Below are 19874 nucleotides of genomic sequence, written 5' to 3'. Positions count from 1 at the left end.
CCCTTTCTTCAAGGTCAGAAAGATCCTGAAGCTGTTAGGATTTTATTTTTTTTTTATGTTTATTTATTTTTGACAGAGAGAGAGAGAGAGAGAGAGAGAGAGAGCGAGCGAGCGAGCATGAGCAGGGGAGGGGCAGAGAGAGAGGGAGACACAGAATCCGAAACAGGCTCCAGGCTCTGAGCGGCCGGCACAGAGCCCCACGTGGGGCTCGAACTCACAGACCGTGAGATCATGACCTGAGCCGAAGTCGGACGCTCAACGGACTGAACCACCCAGGCGCCCCGAGCTATGTTGCAGAAACCAAATACAGGCATGCAGAGAGGATGCAGAGGAAAGCGGTGTAGAAAGGAAGACTTCCTGGCGGGCGTGGGCTTGGAACTGGGTTGTCAAGGTGGTGGTGGTTAGAGGGGGAAGCGCCCCCGCCAAGGCTGACAACAGGGCTGGCGGGTGGGGTGCGTGGACCACACACAGAGTGCTCTCTGGCCCTGGGGCCACGGAGGCGGGGTTTCATCCCTGAGCGTACCCGGGGGGCAAAGACTGGAGGCTCCCCTCTCCCCGGGGTTAGCAGGTTAGCGGCTGGCTTCGGAGCAGCCTCGATTAGCATTATCTTGCTCTGGAGGCTGGGCAGAAGGGAATGGAGGTCTTCGATGGTAAGCTCCAGAGGAGAAGAGGGAGGTGACTGACGCAGAAGCAAGAGGGGGCCACTGGAAGCAAGTTCCTAACCCGGTTAAGAAGTGATTATGCGGTCATTTTCAAGGGCTATGCCGGTTACCAGGCACCTCCCAGGAGGTCCCGGCTGGCAGGCTGCCGATTCACCATTACACCTGGGATGCGGAGCTGGGCCCGGTGTGCAGCTGGGCAAGGAGCCCGGCCTCAGGCAGCTGGGGTGGATCTTTACAGATGAAAATGATGGGTAAGGACTCTGCTGTTGCCATAGAAACTGACTCTGGATGGATGAGATATAGTTCAGTGGGTAACGGGGAGAATGAAACCCACCGCCAGGCTTCGCTCTGGAACCCACCATTCCAGCCGTGGTCATGGGCTCTGTCCACCGCCGTCTGCGTCCCCTACGGGACATCACAAGCCGGCAATGTGTGTGCCAGTTCACGTCAGTATCTGAGGGGCTCGGGAGAGGCCCTCAAATCCGAAAAGCCTTTGGTATGGCTCCTGCCACCCCAGTTAGCTGTGCCTGGCGAGAATATGGGACAGTGCCAGGCCAGGGGATTGTAGTTGGGCTGAGGGCCACAAACTAGCACCAGGCCAAGATGGCCCGGGGAGGTGGCCCACAGGCAGCAGGAATGGCGGGACACTGGCCCGGGAGTAGGTGACCTCCACTCTGATTCCAGACCGACCATTACCGACTGGCTGAATGATCCCTGGCAAGTCACTTTCCCTGAGGTCAGCCGTGGTGGTCCCTAGGGACCCCTTCCAGCTCCACTTTCCCTCTGTTCTGGGCTTTGGAACCCGACGTTTTCATCTCAGCCCCAAGTGTCAGCCCACTGAACTGACCTGCCGTGGCACAGGGTACCCGTCCCCCGTCCCCACCCCCGCGCCCAGAGACAAGCCCAGGACTTTCCCAGGCTGCCGCACAGGGTCTGAGACAGGCAAGATGCCGGGGCGGCCCCCATCCTGCCAGCCTCTGCTGCTCAGGGCCATCCTGCCCCCGAGCTCAGGGGCGTCTGAGCACACAGAGGGACGTTCTCCTGTGCAGAGGGGTGGGGAACGGAGCAGGGCAGAGAGTAATGAACCTGCTTTCAGATACCCCGTACCTGGCCTTCAAGCCCAAGCCCGAGCCCTGCCCCCACTAGGGCACACCCCTTTGCTCACACTGTTCCCTCGGAGACCTTCCTCCCAAGCTGCACCTGGTCAAATCTGACTCATCCAGGGATTCGGTGCCATTGCTTCCCCCAGCGAGTAGATGCTACCTGGTACCTATGGCGACAGAGTTTGAGTATTTTACTGTTGTGAGCTAGATGGGCGCGTTGTTCAAGGGGAGTGTGGCCGACTGTGCTTCCCTCAGATGGCCACACCCATGGGTTTATCCCACCCCACCTGCTCTTTCGTCACACTGTGGCTGATGGATGACACACTGTGGGGGAGTGGGGGGGAGGCTTGAGACTGCAGAAAGATGTCCTGTGACTTCCAAGGCTTGGCCACAGAAAGGATGCAGCTCCCACCTGGCTCTCTCTCTCGGGCCACTCACTCTTGGAACATGAGGCTGCGAGGAAGCCTTGTGTAGACGTTCCAGTGGACAGCCCCAGCTAAGGAGCGCAGCGGACATCAAGCACCAGACATGGGAGTGAATCTCCAGATGATTCTCCTCCCCGGCCGTGGAATCTTCCGGCTGAGGCTCTAGCATCATGGAGCAGAGGTGACCCATCCCAGCCATGCCCTGTCCTAAGTCCAGACCGTTAGAAACCAGGAGGTGTAGGGGCGCCTGGGTGGCGCAGTCGGTTAAGCGTCCGACTTCAGCCAGGTCACGATCTCGCGGTCCGTGAGTTCGAGCCCCGCGTCAGGCTCTGGGCTGATGGCTCGGAGCCTGGAGCCTGTTTCCGATTCTGTGTCTCCCTCTCTCTCTGCCCCTCCCCCGTTCATGCTCTGTCTCTCTCTGTCCCAAAAATAAATAAACGTTGAAAAAAAAAAATTTTTTTAAAGAGCACAAAAGGTCTCGGCTATCAGGTGGTCGGCAGGAGGGGCTCTCCGGGAAACCACGTGAGGGCGAGGGGCCACGTGTGGCCACGTGTGCCTTCTCAGAATCGTGCATTCTGTAATTTCGGCAGTTGTGGGATTTCTTGGTCTCAGTGGTGCCTATCGTAGCAGCCACTTTCATGGTAAGTTCAGTAAACGGAAAAAGACCCAGATACCAAGTGATGCCAAATTATGGTTCGTCGCAAGCACAAGTAGCAGCTGCGGGCGAAGGGAAGGTGGTCGCTTGTGGACTCCTCATACTTCAGCTCCAAAAGAAAGGACCCCAGACTCAGGGCTCTGTCTCACCACCAAAGTAACAAAACGCGAGGATACGTAACCAAGACGTCAACGCGGGTACCCAACTGGTGGATGAGGCCAGAACGAAGGGCCTCCTCCCTGTCCCCCAGAAAAGCCCCCACCTTCAAGGTCAGTCTCTGGGCCCTCAGTCCGTCCAGCATACTGTGCCCGCCTCCGGTGAGGTCGTCCATGCCATGGTGAATTTTCTGGAGGGAGGAGTTGAAATGCAGCGAGCTATCCATTGGGATGGTCGTGTCGGAGTCCTGTGAAAGAGACGCAGGCACAGGATTAGCTCTGCCGCCTGGTCAGCTCCTGGGGTCCCAGCGGGTCTGACTGCTCCACCTGTCGGCCAAGGCCAAGCCAGAGAGACAGCCAGATGCACACGGCCTGTGAATTCCTGCCTCTCCACCATGACCACCACTTAAGAAGGAACATCAGTCCTGCAAGGTCTTGCTGGGCTTCTCCTGAAGGCTTTCTCTGACTACTCCCCTATTAACTTAGCTTGTTCCAAATGTTCCTTTCCTTGGCTTTCCCTTAACACAGTATTACAGGTTTGCTTTTGTTCTGCAGCTGTTTTATCTACAGCTGTCGCTGCACTTAGACGGAGTCTGACTAAGGACAAAGGAGACGAAGGCCTAATGGGTAGTCGGGATGGGACAATTCTCCTCAGCGGTCCAGAAAGGGCTGTAAAGAAATGAAGGAAGAAAAAAACTGACACCGATCAAGTACTTTCCACCCTGATGCCCATTACCCTAAGCTCACTTAATCCTTATCCTAACGTTATAACACAGTTACTGTACTATCCCCATTTTAGAGGTGAAGAAACTGAAGCTCAGAGAGGTCTAAGATCACACAGAGCTGTTCAGTCCAGCGGGGCCTGTATCTCACTACTGAGTGCAGAGCCGGCCCTCTTAACCATCCTGTGGGAAGAAACACTGAGACTGGCCTCAGGGCTCTAAGTTTACACCAGAAGCGGACTGGATACAGAAGGCAGTCAGGACTGGCCATAGTTCCCTTCTTTCCCGCCTCCCGACAATCGCACATTCTTCTGCCATGCCCGGTCATTCTCCCCTCTTTCAATCACCACGAAGAGGTTCAACCACCTCTTCCTTGCTGCATACGTTCAGAATCACTTTTCATGCACCTGCTCTCAGTGCCCCTGCTAACACGGGAGCGTTTCGAGAAGCAGGCGGGGACCACAGCTTTTCACTTTTTCACAAGCTTTACTTTCACAAGCATCTTCAACAATGTTCTGCATACAGCTAATGCTCAGTGGGTCACAAGACTCCAGTGTTTGAACGAATCAAAGAGAGGCTTCTCTTCATTCGACAAGCGTTTATTGAGTGCCTTCTGTATACAAATCGTTCTTACCCTTCCGCCTGAAAGGGTAGACCTAATTGGGCATTATCACTCAGAAAAACATACCATAGTTCCAGCTCACAGAGTGACCGGCAAGAAGTTCATTTGGCAAAGTCAACTTTGATTAAGGGGCACTGCGTGCAGAGCACCGCACCGAGCTGATATGCAAACAAAAGAATTCTGAGCGACCATCCCTGACCTAAAAGAGGTCTGAGTACCCAATGCCATAGTGATCAAAAGCCCACACACCTTTTGGCATGTTGTAGAGTTCATTACACTTTTGAAAGGCAGCTATGAAAACTTGAAACTACCGAAAGGAAGGAAGGAAGGAAGGAAGGAAGGAAGGAAGGAAGGAAGGAAGGAAGGAAGACAGACAGCTGCGCCTACCACTATGCCTCCAACACGTCCTCATCACACTTCTGAATTGTTAATCAGTGTTACTTGACTGCTTACTCTAGAGAAGCAGAAACTACACAGGCACATTCTGAAACACTCGGGGAAATTTGCCGCAAGTGTGGACACAGCAGAGAGACTTAAGCATCTGTGAAACGTGGGCTGATTTGAATTCTGAGGGCAGGCTTAGAGAGCTAAGACCTCTTTAGAAAATGAACCTCTCTGTTAAAACAAAACAACCCAAAACCCACCTCACTTGGTGGAAATACATTATAAGGGACCTGAAAAAGGCCAGTGTGTCCTCTAGCCATCAACAGCCATGTGCAGGAATGGATCCTATTAAGACCGAGGGGCAGGGGCAAGGGTCTCCCAAAAACCAAACATGCACACCAACCAGGCCACTTTCGAACAGGCTCAAGTCAAGCAATCCATCCAAAACAAAAGACCTGTTAACAAATTCCTCCAAATTGCTGCTCAGATTTGGGGCAAAAACATTTTAAGGCATCTGACACGGGAACCACACACATACACAGCACGGTGGCAAGTGCCTGCAGGCAGCTTTGAAATGCTGCCCCTCGTGACAAATGGTTTCCGTTCTCATCATCTGTCTCTACCTGATCAGAAACCGTTTCCACCATGGGAACTTCCACCTCTCAGTCAAACCCAGGTCATTTTCACCCCTGCCCACTCCTTCACTTTAACTGCTTCCACTTCGGGTTTTCGTGTTAGAGAAGGAGGTTCCCTGTCTAGGTCTAGTGTCTGTGGCAAGGCACAAAGCCCACTGTTACTTCCAGTCCATCGGCTGCGGACACCCCCTACAAAGATGAAGCTCCAGGACCCGAGTTTCAGTGGCGACGAGCTGCCGAGTGCCTGTAGACACTGCCCCCCCACCCCCTCCCGCCCCCCAACCAGGAGCCTGGCTTACGTTAGTGGTGAAGGTTCGAGACAGAAGTTCCTCTCGCTGTCTCTCCTGCTGCTCCCTGGCGTATCGCCGATGCTGGAAGTTTCTGAGAGAAGTCTGCAGGTGCTGGACATCACACTTTAACTGGTCAACACGACTGGAATTGATGGAGACAGAGATTACATTCCAGAAACCCAGGGCCGCACATTCTGAGCGGCCAGCCTTCGTATTCAAGAAAGATGCTTCCTTACTTCTCCCTACACCACTGCATGCTGTCCCCACCAAAATGATCTGATTTTGATCACTGATGTTGAAAACAAAGAAGCGGCCTGTGGTTAAAGTACGGTTGTAGCACAAGAGATCCCAACAGCTTTACTTAAGCATCTGCTGGTCTCTGATTCTGGATGCATGACAGGGAACAGGTGACAGGAAGCAGGCTCAACGACCTCTCCCTGACCTGCCATGGATTATATCGCTTTTCAAGAAGGAGCCCAAGGGCACCTTTCGAGTAAAGCAACAACAAAGTTTCATAAGAACTTTTGGGAGCAGGGGCTGGGCTGGAGGTGGTGAGGGTTTTCATTTGAATTTCATGGTGGAGTATCAAATGTTAGATCAGTTATTTCATTATAAATCGGCTGACTGAAGTGATTAAGGGCAAGATTTCATCTCAATCCAAGAATGCAGCAGGAACCAGAGGGCAGTGCACACCTCCCTGGCTGCTGGAGGCTTCAAGTAAGGCCACGGGTCTGGCCAGAAAAACGGTATTGGAGGCAAAATTTCAAAATGACCCAATGTAAGGAGACACAGGCTTCTGAGCCCCTAACCTCACAGGCTTTTTATTTTCAGGAAATATCATTGAAACGAAACCGTGCCCTTTAGAGGGACTCCATCTTCACAGAGTCTCAGTTTTTCAATGTGTAAATGGATTTTCAGAATATCTGACAGCCTCCCCTGGACAAGAGGCGTCACAACACTCACAGTTTGGCATTCTGTCTTTTGTTCGGGGGCTCCTTGCTGGACAGAATCTCCAGACGTTCTAGATGGCTGAATATCTGGTCAATGCTTGCTTGGATTTCGTTTTCTACTACTGCACAAAAGAGAAAAAAAGAGTAATTGCTGGAAAAGAGACAGCTTAAATTAGAATGATACAATAAACATGTCTTTTTCCATATCCAATAAATTCAAAGAAACCCATTCGAAAAGGAGAAAAACGCATATCGTACTGAATAATGGAAAAAAATTCAAGTGATACGGATTCTGTAAATGTCGCTCTAAACACACACACGCATATATACATGTAGCTGTTAATGTCATAGCAATGCCAATTGTTTAAAAAGCTACAGATAAGTCTGTAGAAATACATTTCCTGCCTTTAGAAAATACAATGAATATTTGGGTTGTCCAAATAAAATATTTTAAGCAAAATGCAGTATCTTCTGAAACAGAATGAGGTCTCTTTTCCTTTGAGATTATTCTCAGATACGAGTTAGAAATATCTAGTAAGAAGGCTGCCAATTGAATTCCCTACAGTAATGAGGTTAAAAGAAAAAAAAGCACAAAGGGGAAGATTAGTGTGTGAAACACAGGGAAGAGCTCCCTTGAGGCTTTCCATAAGGACGGGCAGGCTGATGCTGGAATCCCCAAAATAGACTGAATATCACTAGGAAAGGCCCAGGAAAGAATCCACAGAGGTAAAGATATGATAAATACAGTCATTTTCCTTATCCCTCTTGATAAACAGTCAACATGGCCTCTTTTCCATTTCTAATCATGTGACAGTGAGACTGCTGGGAAGGCAAACAAAGCAGATGGATAGGAACTAAACCGCGTACAAAAAGGGCACCCAGGGGGGCGTCTGGGTGGCTCAGTCGGTTAAGCATCCGACTGTGCCCGACTGCTGATTGCAGCACAGGTTGCGGTCTCACGGTTCGTGGGATCGAGCCCCACACCAGGGTCTCTGACAGCTCAGAGCCTGTTTGGGATTCTCTCTCTCTCTCTCTCTCTCCCCCTCTCTCTCTGCCCCTCCCCTGCTTGTGTGCTCTCTCTCTCTCTCAAATAAATAAATAAATAAACAAACAAACAAACAAACAAACAAACATTAACCAAAAAAAAAGGTACCCAGATTGCTTCTTGCCCAATAAAGACACGACAGTAAAGAAGCAATGTGACCCTCCTAGGCCAACCTGCAGCAGCTAACATATGCACTCTAGATTAGAACAGGGTGGGGCACAGAACCCAGAAAAGAGATGCTTTCGATGCTCCGAAAAGGAGGCATGAGCAAACAGAAAAGGGCATGAGGACAGCCAGGTGGGGAGGTGAACGGGTGGCTTCAGCAACGTGTGGGCAACCAGTGGCATCTGTTGTGGCCAGCTCAGAGAAAGGACCTTTTCTGGCCAACAGAAAACTGTAAAACAGAAAGCAGCACTCTTCTCAAATGAAACCACAGTGTGGGAACTACACTAATTAATGTTGCTATTCGTTTCTGAATAATCCTCCTAAAAAGCCACCGTTCTCAGCTCAGAAGAAATGACCAATTCCAGTTAAACATCTCTGAGTTTGTACGGAGTACATTCCTCCCAGGGCTCGGTAATTAGATTAAGACAGAGGAGAGGAGGTCCATTCCCACAGGGCCCTGTCAGGGTGAGTTGAGGGGTAATGGGGGATAAGGCCTGTGGGATTCCACGGGGCGCAATGAGAGAAGTCAGAGGCTTTGCCAGAGGGTTTTTCTGTCCACCCCTAACAACAGAACTCCTTCGGCATGGAATCATTAAGCCCCTGAGGCAGCAAGGCGGTCAGGAAACCCAGCCCATTAGCATCGTGTCATCGGGAGAAAGGACTCTGCTCTCCATAGTTAATTACTCACAGTGCAGAGACTGCGTGTCCGCGGTCTCCAGGCGTCCCACGTGAGACTGGATCTCGTGGACCTGCCTATCCAAGGAAGAGAGAGGAAATGAGTGAGACAGGAGTCATCGACAGTGCTTCGGTCAGGAAAGACAAACTTTCTGATGCCAACGTGTAACTGATTTAAATCGACAGCATCACTGAACTGTAAACTTTGTTAAGTGGCACTTGAGGCCACATGTTTTGGCCCGGTTTCTAATATTTTACCATGAATATTAATAAGAACACTAACTTACTTTGTAACACTAACAGGCGGCGCTTACTAAGTGCCTGCCACATCGGAGACATTCTGCAAAGTCAATAACCCTATGCGGAAAGGACCATTATCATCTTCGTTTTATAAATAAGACAACCGAAGCCTAGAAAGGTTATGTAACTTGTTCAAGGTCACACAGCAAGTGATAAACCTCAATCCGGACCCAGCCAATCCCACTCTCTGTTCTTTGACCCGATGTGCTGAGCGCTGGTCTGTACTAGGGAGAGTCAAAGGGCAAGAAAGATATAATCCTTGTCCTTGAGAAACAATGTAATTAGGAACAACAGGCCAGAGAGACATGACAAGTCCCAAGAAGATTTAGGGGAACATCACTACATGTAAGTGTAAACAAAAAGGAAGCCGAGGGGCTCCGCGCAGTGGCGTGGTGCCAAGGAAACGTAAGAAAATAAGAGTAAAAGCTGGCGGAACCCGGTGGCGTCAAGTGAGTTCTAAAGAGCACTCTGAAGACAGAAGCTTGACCTGATGAGGGAAGAGATGAAGAAAAGGATCGGCAAAAAGGCACGTGGATTACAAGCAGGTGGGCCTGCCCGGAAGCGAGTAGGGGTCGGAGGGGAGAAGGGATGAGGCGATCAGTGCGAGAAAACTATCAGAGGAAGGTCCTGAAAGACGGGGATGTCCCGTCCGGTAAAGGCCTTTCCCTGGCAATCCCAGGCGAGTGCCACCTCATTGGGAAATGCGACACCGTACCCTGGCTCGCCAGCGTGGTCTCAGGTGGCGGGCCCTAGCGTGCTCTCCGGAGGCTCCTCGGGGCTTGACCAAGGTCACCCCCAGAGCCCTTCCTAGCAGTCGTCTGCGATCAGTTCTGGAATACTGCCTATGCTACCCCAACAACAGGCTCCTGGTGCTTCCGGTCTCTCACATCAGAGCCACAGGAAAGCAGTCTGCTGAGCAACTATATCACCTCCAACCCTTGAGGGAAAGGTCAGCAACCAGCCTCCACCATGGGCACCACACTCTGTGAACCCAAATTTACCAATGCAAGCCAGAAGCCCAAACTGGGTTTCAACTCTGTCTTGTCTTTTCCAGGGCTTTCCTGCGGACTCTAAACATGACCCACGGCACCAGAAGCAAGGCCAGCGCTCTACTGAGTCTGAGCGCACCTGGGTAAGACCCACGGCCCTGAAAGGAAACTAGAAATCACCACTAGAGATGGAGGGACCAGACTGCTCCTCCGGTAAGATAGGTCCTGATAGTGTAGAATGAGGGCACGTGGAGGTACGGAGGTAGATGGAGGAACACAGCTTGAGTTAACCAACATCTGGGTCAGGGTAACCACAGAGACAGCAAGAGGACTGCACGGCGACGCCGATGGGAAGACAATTCGGATTTTACCGAAGGCCTGCACGTAGGCCATGAGGTAAGTTGTCAATGGCAGCTTCATAGAGCAAATGTGAAAATTAGCAGTGTTGACAGGAACGGGAACAGAAGAAAAAAGGGAGGGGGGCAGGGGGCAAAGAGTATCCAAGACAACTCTGAATCAAGTATGAGAGGGATGACCTGGTCCACCTGCTATGAGGACTTATGACAAAGCCATAATAACAACACAAAACCAAACAAAACAACATCATTGCAGTGCGGAGACAGACAAACCCTAACCCTGACCCAGGAGCAAAGAATAGAGTCCAGACACAAAAAGAAACGCAAGATGGTTTAAAGCCCAAATGTAAAAGGCAAGGCTTCAAAATTTTCTGGAGAAAATACAGGAATGCATACTATGACTTCAGGTTGAAGAAGAATTTCCTAAACAAGGCAAAAAACAATACTGTCCCCCAAACCACACACACCACAAGACTCGTCAATTTGACTACATTAAAACAAAACACCTGTCTACACCAAAGACGCTCTAAAAAAATAAAAAGACAGGCAGAGACTGGAAGATACCCGCGGCAGATAAGAAAGGACTAATGTCTAGAGTATATTAAAAAATGCTGCAAATCAACAGGAAAAGTCAAAGCACTTTTGTAAAATGGGCAAAGAGCAAATGACAGAAAAGAAAACCCAAACATATCTGTATCTATATCTATATCCATATCTACATCTATATCTATATCTATTATTCCACTTGACTAGTAATCAGAAGAATGCAAAGTCAAAATAATGAGATAGTACATTTCTCCCATGGATTGACAAATACTTTAAACTTTAAGGACGAGGGCTTCATGGCAGGCTAAATAATGGTACCCAAGGGATGCTAGCAAAGATTTCCAGCATTCTACCACAGGACTGCCTTCAGCTCTACGTTTTGTTCAAGATTTTTTAACAAACCAACTTACGTTGATGACATTTGCACATCACTCTGTGCTAATGAGCCTAGGTTAGGATGTTGTACCACAAAACAAATAGTAATATTTTCATTTAGGCTAAAATAGTAAGATGAAATTTGTCAGGGATGAAAAGCATTCCCACTTAAGACTTTTTTAAAAAGTCCCCAATGTACAATATCAAGTGGCATTCCATCCTGGGAGCTGTCTGTTAAAGGCCCCTATTAAAGACTTTCCCTGGGGGCGCCTGGGTGGCGCAGTCGGTTAAGCGTCCGACTTCACCCAGGTCACGATCTCATGGTCCGTGAGTTCGAGCCCCGCGTCGGGCTCTGGGCTGATGATGGCCCAGAGCCTGGAGCCTGCTTCCGATTCTGTGTCTCCCTCTCTCTCTGCCCCTCCCCCGTTCATGCTCTGTCTCTCTGTCCCAAAAATAAATAAACGTTGAAAAAAAAAATAAAAAAATAAAGACTTCCCCTGATGGAAGATGGATGAAGAGGATGACCGGGAAAGAGTCTAGAAGTCAAGTCATGAAGAGGAATGGTCAAAAGAGCTAGTGATAATAAGCCTCTGAGAAAAGAAAAGAAAAGAAAAGAAAAGAAAAGAAAAGAAAAGAAAAGAAAAGAAGAGAAGAAAAGAAAAGAAAAGAAAAGAAAAAAGAAAAGAGAAAAAAAACCCTCCATTAAAATGGGGCAGCTGGTGCTTTTCAAATACCTAGAGCTGACATACAGGCAGAGGAATGGGCTCATTCTCCACTGCGGCTCCTGAAGGGAGAGCCAGAACCAAGAGCCCCATTCAAGAGGGTAGCTTTCAGCTCAACCTGCCCCTCCCCACAAAAACCCCAGAATAATTATGAACTCTCTCTCTTCAAGCAAAGGAAGAAGGGGGGCGCCTGGGTGGCTCAGTCAGTTGAGCGTCGACTCTTGGTAGGCTCAGGTCATGATCTCATGGTTCATGGGTTCGAGCCCCGTGTCGGGAGGGCTCTGCGCTGACAGCTGGGAGCCTGCTTGGGGTTCTCCCTCTCTCTGCGCGCCCCCCCAACTCGTGTTCATTCTCTCTCTAAACTTAAAAAAAAAGAAAAAAAGAAAAAAAGGAAGAAGAAAAAGAGCTCCTGCATGTTTAAACACAGGGTACATGAACTGCTTCGGGTTTTATAAAGGGTCTTCCTGACTAAAGGGAGTTGGAATGGAAGATTTTGCCAGTCCCCTCCAATTTTTAAAGTCTATGAGGACAGGGTGAGAGATGATGGCAACACTCACCCTATAAACACCCTTCAGGTGGCTTATACCGTTTTCTAAGCCAAAATGGACAAACTTTAAAGTTGCAGGGAAACAATACTGACTTCTCCCACCTAAGCTCCGAATGCTCTGAATGAACTAGAAGAGATACGGCCAAGAAAATGATTCCAATCTCTACATTTCATGCCTGGGAGGAAATCAAATGCAAAACAACAAAGCAAGCAGGCATGGCATAGGGGGGACTACTATGTGGCAAGTCTGTTTTAAACCGAACTGGGAATTCAGACAACACACTTGAAGCCAGTAAGGAACAGGTGATGCACAGGCAGGACTTGGGGCGGGCGGGGGAGGGGGGGGCAGGTGGACACTAGAAACCAGAAGTCTTAGCCCTGTCCAACATGGGGTCCGTGGTGGGCTTAGGTAATGACATCACCAAGCAGAGAGACCTAATAGTAAGAAAACAAGGTCACTGTTGCTGACTAAAAACAAACAAACAAACAAACAAACAAACAAATCCAGTCTGTAGAAATGAAATTGCTTTTTTAAAGTCCATGGAACTACTCTCATCCTTTCATATACACCTATTTTGTATCCATGCTGCCTCTGACCCCTACGAGCAGGGAACAGTTTTAGAGTTAAAAGATACTGGTTGCAAGTTCTGGTCCCACTATGGACTGGCTGAGGAACCAGGAACAAGCCATTTAACTCCTTGGTGCCTCAGTCTCCGATAAAACAGGGTACACACATGAATCAATAATCACAACTATTTAAAGGCTCATAGATCCAAATGCAATATGAAATTGCTGTGTAACCTTTACGGCATCATACAAACATTTGTGGTTGTTTTTGCTTTACTTAAAAGTAGTGGGAACCATCTGGTCATTTTCACCTCACCCACCTTGCCGCTTCTACATTTAGCCTCTCACCAGAAGGCAAAATCAAAAAAAGGGAAAAACTGGTCTTCAGATAAGGTAACAGTTTTCACACCCAGCTGCTCACCAAAATCACTTGGAGAGCTTGTTAAAAATAGAGCTTCTTGTGCTCCAGACCTACTGAATCGGAAGCTCTAGGGATAGAGGGACCTAGGTGGCTTAGTCGGCTAAGTGTCCGGCTTCAGCTCAGGTCATGATCCCACGATTCGTGGGTTCGAGCCCCGCTTTGGGCTCTGTGCTGACAGCCTGGAGCCTAGAGCCTGCTTCGGACTCTGTAGCTCCCTCTCTCTCTCTCTCCCCCTCCCCCACTCACACTCTAATTCTCAAAAATAAATATTTTTTAAAAAATTAAAACCGCAAAGAATCTCTAGAGATAATAAGGTCCAGGGCACTGAGTGATCCTAGACTATACAGGGGACAAATATAGACACCTCTACAACCACTTGAATATCAAAAATAGAAGCCTGGCCACTTATTCATCTATAAAGTTCATCCTAATGCAGTATTACTTAAGCATAAAATGTTTATTCTGATTTTCACCTCCCCTCCCTCCCCCACTCATTGCTCAGGCAGTTAAGAAGGAGTTTTCAAGATACAGAACTTTCAAGTACTGATTTCATTCCAACGTACTGTCAGGGACATGGCCAGAGATAACCACAAAGTGGGTTCAAAGTTCCAGTAAAATTAAGATGCTCAGTTACTGTTGTGTCAATTCAGCCTCAATCATTAATTTCTGCAACTGCAAAAGTTAATTGCTGACGCTCGCAGGATTGTGTGTTTCCTTTTAAGACACTCAATCACCAGTATCATGAAGCTGAAAGGAGCCTCAAAGTTTATGAGCTCCAAACTAACATTTTATAGATCAGAAAAAGAAGTCTAGAACCAGAACTCCCAGGACTGGTTCAATACTTCAGGGGAAAGACACACTAAAAGATCTGTCCTTTCTTAGTAACACAAAAATAATTCTATTTCATTCCTTTTCCAATGGACTCACAGGTCTGATTATTTAAGTTCCATCATATATATAGATATAAAATTTTTTTTTCTAAAGTCGTCTCCACGCCCAGCTTGAAGCTTAACGCAGGGCTTGAACTCCCCACCCAGAGATCAAGCCGTGAGCTGAGATCAAGAGTCAGATGTCCAACCGACTGAGCCACACAGGCGACCCGTCCCTTCTTATACTTTTTATATGAGAATAGGGCTCCCTATTTTAAAGGGCTCCGTTTTAAAACTGTTACAAAGTAGGTTTTATATTTGCACTCAAACCAAACACTTCATCATTATGGTCTCTGGTATAAACCAAATCAAAAGAAAAGGGAAAAAAGTGTAGCAGCAACAACAGATTAGTGTCAATCAAGAGTTGGGGCCGACGTCATTTAGGAGCTGTGAGTTACAATGAAACTTATTCTGACGACCTTAGCTCAATGATGGCTCTTTCTAAACTAAAGAAGATTCCGTTTGTATTGTTCCTTTACACTCCATCCAATCCTGCCACACCTTAGATTTTTTTCGGACGTCCCTGGGCTCTCCAAGTGAATAGTAAACTAGGTGTAGGGGCCCTGACTCCCACCATCTCTACCAACCCAGAGCAGTGAGTTGGCAGGTGCTGGACAAACAATTTATCATCTGTAAGTGTGACTTTCCCTTCACCTAGTCTACTTAGCAGGTAGTCGCGGCCTCGAAGATCCCATGAGCCGTCCGGCCCAACGTCCCCACGCATCAGGCCGGACCCTCCATCCGCCGCCGACTTGGGCATCCCGCCAGAGACAGAACTTCCGAGCCGCCCCCGGCAGCGCCCCGGCGGAAGGACTCGGCCTCCACACTGGCGGGCGCCCGAGGCCCCAGCCAGGGGAGCCGGCCTCGCCCAGCCTGGCTGCGCCCCCGCCCGTGCCCCGACGCGGCCCTCACTTGTGCGTTTGCTGGTACAGCGGCTCCACGTCGCCGGCCCCGCCGGGTCCGGCCCTGGCTTCCCTGGAACACGTCCTCACGGCCCCCCCCCCCCCCCGTCCGGCTTCCGGCTGCCGGCTCCCGGTCGCAGGACCCGCCCCCTCCTGCCGGCCAGGGCTGCCCCGGCGCGCGCCCTGCCGGTGGTGATGGAGACAGAAGAGGAGGGCGACGGAGAAGAGGCCCGGACAAAAAGGCTAAGAGTAGTCAGAGGCACTGCCGCAGATCGGGGACGAGGAAGCATAGTTGTGGGTAGGGGGGCGGGCTTCGGCATCGAGTCAGGCGTTGACAAGGGCAGTCGGAGAAGTAGGGACGTGAGGTCCTCAGAGCAAAGCTGCAGGAGAGCTGGTGGACACCTGCCATTCCCCAGCGGAGGCAGGCTTGGGGGGGCTGTTCTCGCTCTGCTTCCCAGTAAGCTGCTCAGTTGTGGGTCTGGAGCTTGCGCTCCGCTGGGCTCTTGTGCGCAAGCATCTCCTATGTCAAATATGTCCGGTTACTACTCCCCCCCCCCCCCCCATTTATCCTTCCAATAAACTCCCAATGAATGAGTGGTAACCGTGTCTTGTGTGCTGTGGGGAAACCGGTTCCTCTTGCCCTCAAGAGAGGTCGCGGTCTAGGAAAGGAAGTGAGATAAGGGTACAAATAAACAGCTGCTTTTTTTTTTTAATTGTTTTTTCAACGTTTTTTATTTATTTTGGGACAGAGAGAGACAGAGCATGAACGGGGGAGGGGCAGAGAGAGAGGGAGACACAGAATCGGAAACAGGCTCCAGGCTCCGAGCCATCAGCCCAAGGGGAGGCTGAGAAACGGAGCTCCTTGCGTCCCCGCCTGGAACCAGAAGGCTGTCACCCTCTCCTGCGCGGGGACTAAAAGTTCCACACCCAGAAAACGGCGAGGGGTCACTGTCTCTCTGTGCAACCTCAGCGCACTAGCTGGCTCTCCCTACCAGTCCTGCATTCACTGGTGCTCTTATCCAGCAGGGCCCAGTGGGTGTGAATAACTCAGCTCTCAAGGCAAGAACGACGCCTCAGTGCATATTTGAAAAGCCAAATCAAGTACACCGGGCTCCGGGGCAGGCGTCGGACTTGGCCTCCCTTGGGCCCAGAAAGCCTTCCTTTCTCCAAACAGCCCCTGCCACCTGGCCTTCCCCGCCCCGCCCCCGCCCCCACCTCTAGCCCAGCAAAGCCACAGGCTGACACTGCCTCCCAGCGCCCTGCTGGCCCAGCCTGGCTGGCTCTAGGCCACTCATCCGAGGAATTGAGACAGCGAGGTGGTCCCCCCTCAAAAAACCCTCAGTCCTTCCTCCTTTGGTCTCCCTTATTCCCCCCGCATCCTTTCCTACTCTGCCCTCCTGCTCCAACGTGGTTGGGGACCCTCAGTTCCAGTCCCCCCCGCAACCTCTGTTTGCTGGGTGTCGAGGGAGGGAAGGGCTGCCGGGCCCAGTGGAGAGGAGTGCGCGCGCGCGGGCACCGACTTCGGGGTGCGCGCCGCGTGCGCCTGCCTGGGGGGCCTCCACGTGGCCGAGCAGCGCGGGGTCCTGGCAGCGCCCCTCTTCCTTCCTTGCACGCCCAGGAGCTCTCTCTGTTCTTCCCTCGTATGGGGCCTTCATTCAGGGCCTGAGCGCACCGTTCCTTCCATCTGTAACACTCTTTCCTGAGTCTTCCCCTTTCTAACTCTGACTCATTCTCCAAGGCTCATCTTATATGTACATTCCTCCAGGAAGTCTTCCGGGCTCTGCCCTCCTCCACTCCGGATTAGAGGGCTCACCTCTGTACTTCCAGGCATCCTGCCTCCCTTCTAGCTCCCTCTAGGCTGTTGTAGCAGCTCTACAGGCTGTTGTAGCTCTAGGCTTACTCATCTGCCTTCCCTGTGAGAGGGTAGGACCGGGTCTACCTTGCTCAGTGTGGAGCTCACAAAGCTGGCTCAGTGCTGAGCACTTGGTATGTTCTCAGTAAATAACTGTTAGATGAACGAGTAAATGAATGAATACATGAACAAATAAAAACCACTCCCAAAGCTTGCGGTAATTTCCCCAACCTAGTGGGAAGGTGATTTCTGCTCGGCTCTGGCATTTTTCCTAAGGGGGCGTCTTGGGCGGGCACTAGCTGCATGCGTGTGTGTGTGTGTGTGTGTGTGTGTGTGTGTGTGTGTGTCCGGGACGCTCACCTCTTGCTCAGCTCCTTCAGGGCCCCACTTCGGCACAGGCCCAGGTAATCCCCCAGAAGCTTCAGCTGCTCCCGTCTCCTCCGGACGAGGCGCATCTGCTCCACATGCTCGTACAGCGAGGCATTCACCAGCTGCAGGTTGATGAGGGGTGGGCCCGGATCTGCGTCAGGAACTTCAGAGCCTGCCGGCAGATCTGGGACACCACCAGACGGCAGACGGTGGCGGTTGGGGGGGGGGGGGGCGGGACAGAATGGCCGTTCGGTGAGCATCTCTGCGACAGGCACAGTATTACCCACCCACTCACCCGCCCTGCCACCACCGTCCAAGGGAAGCGGTGCCATCTTCATTATACAGATGAGGAAATGGAGGACCAGAGATGATGTGACCGGGCCTAGGTCCACAGCTCATAAAAGTCAAGATCTGAACCCAGTTGCCCTAACTCCCAAACCTACTCTCCCTCCCAGGCACTAGCTGCGGTCCCTCCCCGGCCACGTTGGGTCAATGCCCCTCTCCCCCCGGGCCTACAGATCCTTCCCACTATTTCCTGTCTTCCCAGCCCCCATTTTCCTGCCTAACAGAAACAGGCACTGCCCCAGCGCCGACCCGGGAACCAGGTGACTGTCTGAGTCAGGCTCCAGCCACAGGAAACTACAGATCAGACACAGCTTAACAAGGTTTCCCGAGCGCCCCCACCCCAAGCTCTGGCCAGCAGCACCAACCAGGGCTCCCCCAAGTCCCCGTGTGGAGGGGAGCGATCAATCCCAGCCTCTCCCACTGACAGGGTGTTACAGGTTCTACCCTCGGCCCTGACCCTAATGCCAAAGCCGGTTACTGAGCGCCTACTATTTGCCCGACGGTGGGCTGCGGATCTCAACCATATCCTTTCTTCGGGCTGATGACAATTCAATGGGGGAGGTGTCACCACCCCCATTTTACAGATGAGTAAATGGAGGCTCAGAGAAGCTAAAGTGGCTTATCCAATCTACCTGCAGAAAGCAGAGCCCGGGTCTAAACTGAGGTGTTGTCTCTGCACACTTGGCTGCCTCATTAACTACCAAGAAGCTTCTCTCCCCTTCAGTCTCCTCCTTGGTGTAATAAGAAGGCCGGAGGATCTGAGATGGTCTCCACCATCAACTACCATGCAGTGGTTAGGAGTCAGGCTTTCAAGTCAGAATTGAATTCGAATCCTGGCTCTACCACTGCCTACCAGTAGGACCTTGTGACACTTATTTAACCTCTGTGACTCAGTTTCCTTGTCTATAAAGTGGGGAAAAGAAAAGCATCTCTTACGGAATTATTTTGAGTTTAGGTTAAAATAATGATAATAATAATAATAATAATAATAATAATAATAATGCAGGGGCGCCTGGGTGGCTCAGTCGGTTAAGCGTCCGACTTCGGCTCAGTTCATGATCTTACGGTTCACGGGTTTGAGCCCCATGTCGGGCTCTGTGCTGACAGCTCAGATCAGAGCCTAGAGCCTGCTTTGGATTCTGAGTCTTCCCCTCTCTCTGCTTCTCCCCCACTCGTGCTCTCTCTCTCTCTCTCTCTTTCTCTCAAAAATAAATAAATGCAAAAAATAAAAAATAAAAAAAAAAAAAGTTGTCCGGATGTTGTAAATAGCGAGTGTGTTTTATGGCCAAAGAATTATTTGCATCTGTGGCGGTTCTGAGGTTTAATATTCTATATGCAGTTAGTTAAATACTTACCACTGAGGGCAGGAGTGAGGACAAGGTAACCAACAAAAAGCCAAAGTGAAGCTAATGTCCTTGGGGTTCCGGTCCCCAGCAAGGTGGAGGCTGGGGTGGCACGGAATCTAAGAGTCACGTTCCCTGTGCTCTGACGACACATCCACACGTCAAGACTGCATGGCCAATAGGCCTGGGTCTTGAGAAACAAATAGCTTCTTCTTTGTGCTTCTGTGTCTGTCTTAAGCAGAAATCTGTGCCTTTGGGAGAAAGCCAAGTTTGTGCTCCTCCAGGCAGGCTCTGACTAAGTGAATGAGGGGCTGAAGGTGTGGCAGGCCTCAGGAGAAAGAAAGGGCACTGATGTAAGGCTCTAAGAGACTGGCGGGTGCCATCTCCTGTAATGTCCTCTGAGGCAGATACTTATTAATCCTTCTTTATAGATGAGGAAACTGAAGTTAAATAATTTGCTAATGGTAACATAGCTAGGTAGGTGGGTAAGCTCAGGTGGAGAAGAAGAAAAGAGAGATCTTAGAATACATCTTATTCAAAAGCATTTGGTGAACATAAAAAAGTACTCAAGACTAAATCACACTAAATGGTACCAAGTGGACAGAGCCTGTTATAAATCAGTATGAGTCCAGAACGATCCCAACTTTACAAATGTATGTAAACAAATATACAGAAAAGGCTGACTGCTCCAAGGGGAAGTACAGCCAGTTGGCCAGCCCACCCATCCATCCACCCGTCCATCAGTCCACATCCATCTACCCATCCCTCCATCCACATCCATTCACCCAACCATCTGTCTACATCCACCCGCCAACCCATCCAC

The 19874-nt window shown here is 50.4% G+C and overlaps 2 protein-coding genes across 2 annotated transcripts in view; both read right to left on the bottom strand.

Moving 5' to 3' along the window:
• Window positions 1–79: 79 nt before the first annotated feature.
• Window positions 80–17449, bottom strand: LOC147571481 (uncharacterized). Its single transcript, XM_086696361.1, has 7 exons — window positions 17355–17449; window positions 15545–15644; window positions 15153–15385; window positions 8502–8566; window positions 6617–6725; window positions 5663–5795; window positions 80–3248 (listed from the first exon to the last, which is right to left on the bottom strand). Exons 1-7 carry the CDS (start codon window positions 17447–17449, stop codon window positions 2991–2993), a joined length of 993 nt encoding a protein of 330 aa, XP_086552487.1. The 3' UTR covers window positions 80–2990.
• The window catches only part of LOC147571479 (pleckstrin homology domain-containing family M member 1-like), a 29267-nt gene continuing 25242 nt past the window's right edge, over window positions 15850–19874 (bottom strand). Inside the window, exon 7 of the mRNA XM_086696360.1 lies at window positions 15850–17547. Within this exon, the coding sequence (XP_086552486.1) occupies window positions 17479–17547 (69 nt within the window). The 3' untranslated portion in view covers window positions 15850–17478. The remainder of the gene's footprint in view (window positions 17548–19874) is intronic.

This window comes from Puma concolor, unplaced genomic scaffold (genome assembly GCF_028749965.1).
Source record: "Puma concolor isolate L17-30 unplaced genomic scaffold, mPumCon1.1.hap2 unalloc_scaffold_26, whole genome shotgun sequence".
Taxonomy (NCBI): Eukaryota; Metazoa; Chordata; class Mammalia; order Carnivora; family Felidae; genus Puma; species Puma concolor.
This window is presented reverse-complemented; position numbering and strand designations above follow the sequence as displayed.

Bases quoted from the DNA above. Each gene is read 5' to 3' on its own strand.
- LOC147571481 (XM_086696361.1), bottom strand. From the start codon at position 17,449: ATGCGCCTCGTCCGGAGGAGACGGGAGCAGCTGAAGCTTCTGGGGGAT. The intron at 15,386-15,544 runs GTGTCCACCAGC...GACTACTCTTAG, and splicing joins CCTCCGCTGGGGAATGGCAG to CCTTTTTGTCCGGGCCTCTT. The intron at 8,567-15,152 runs GTGAGGGCCGCG...TTCCTTGGATAG, and splicing joins CTGTACCAGCAAACGCACAA to GCAGGTCCACGAGATCCAGT.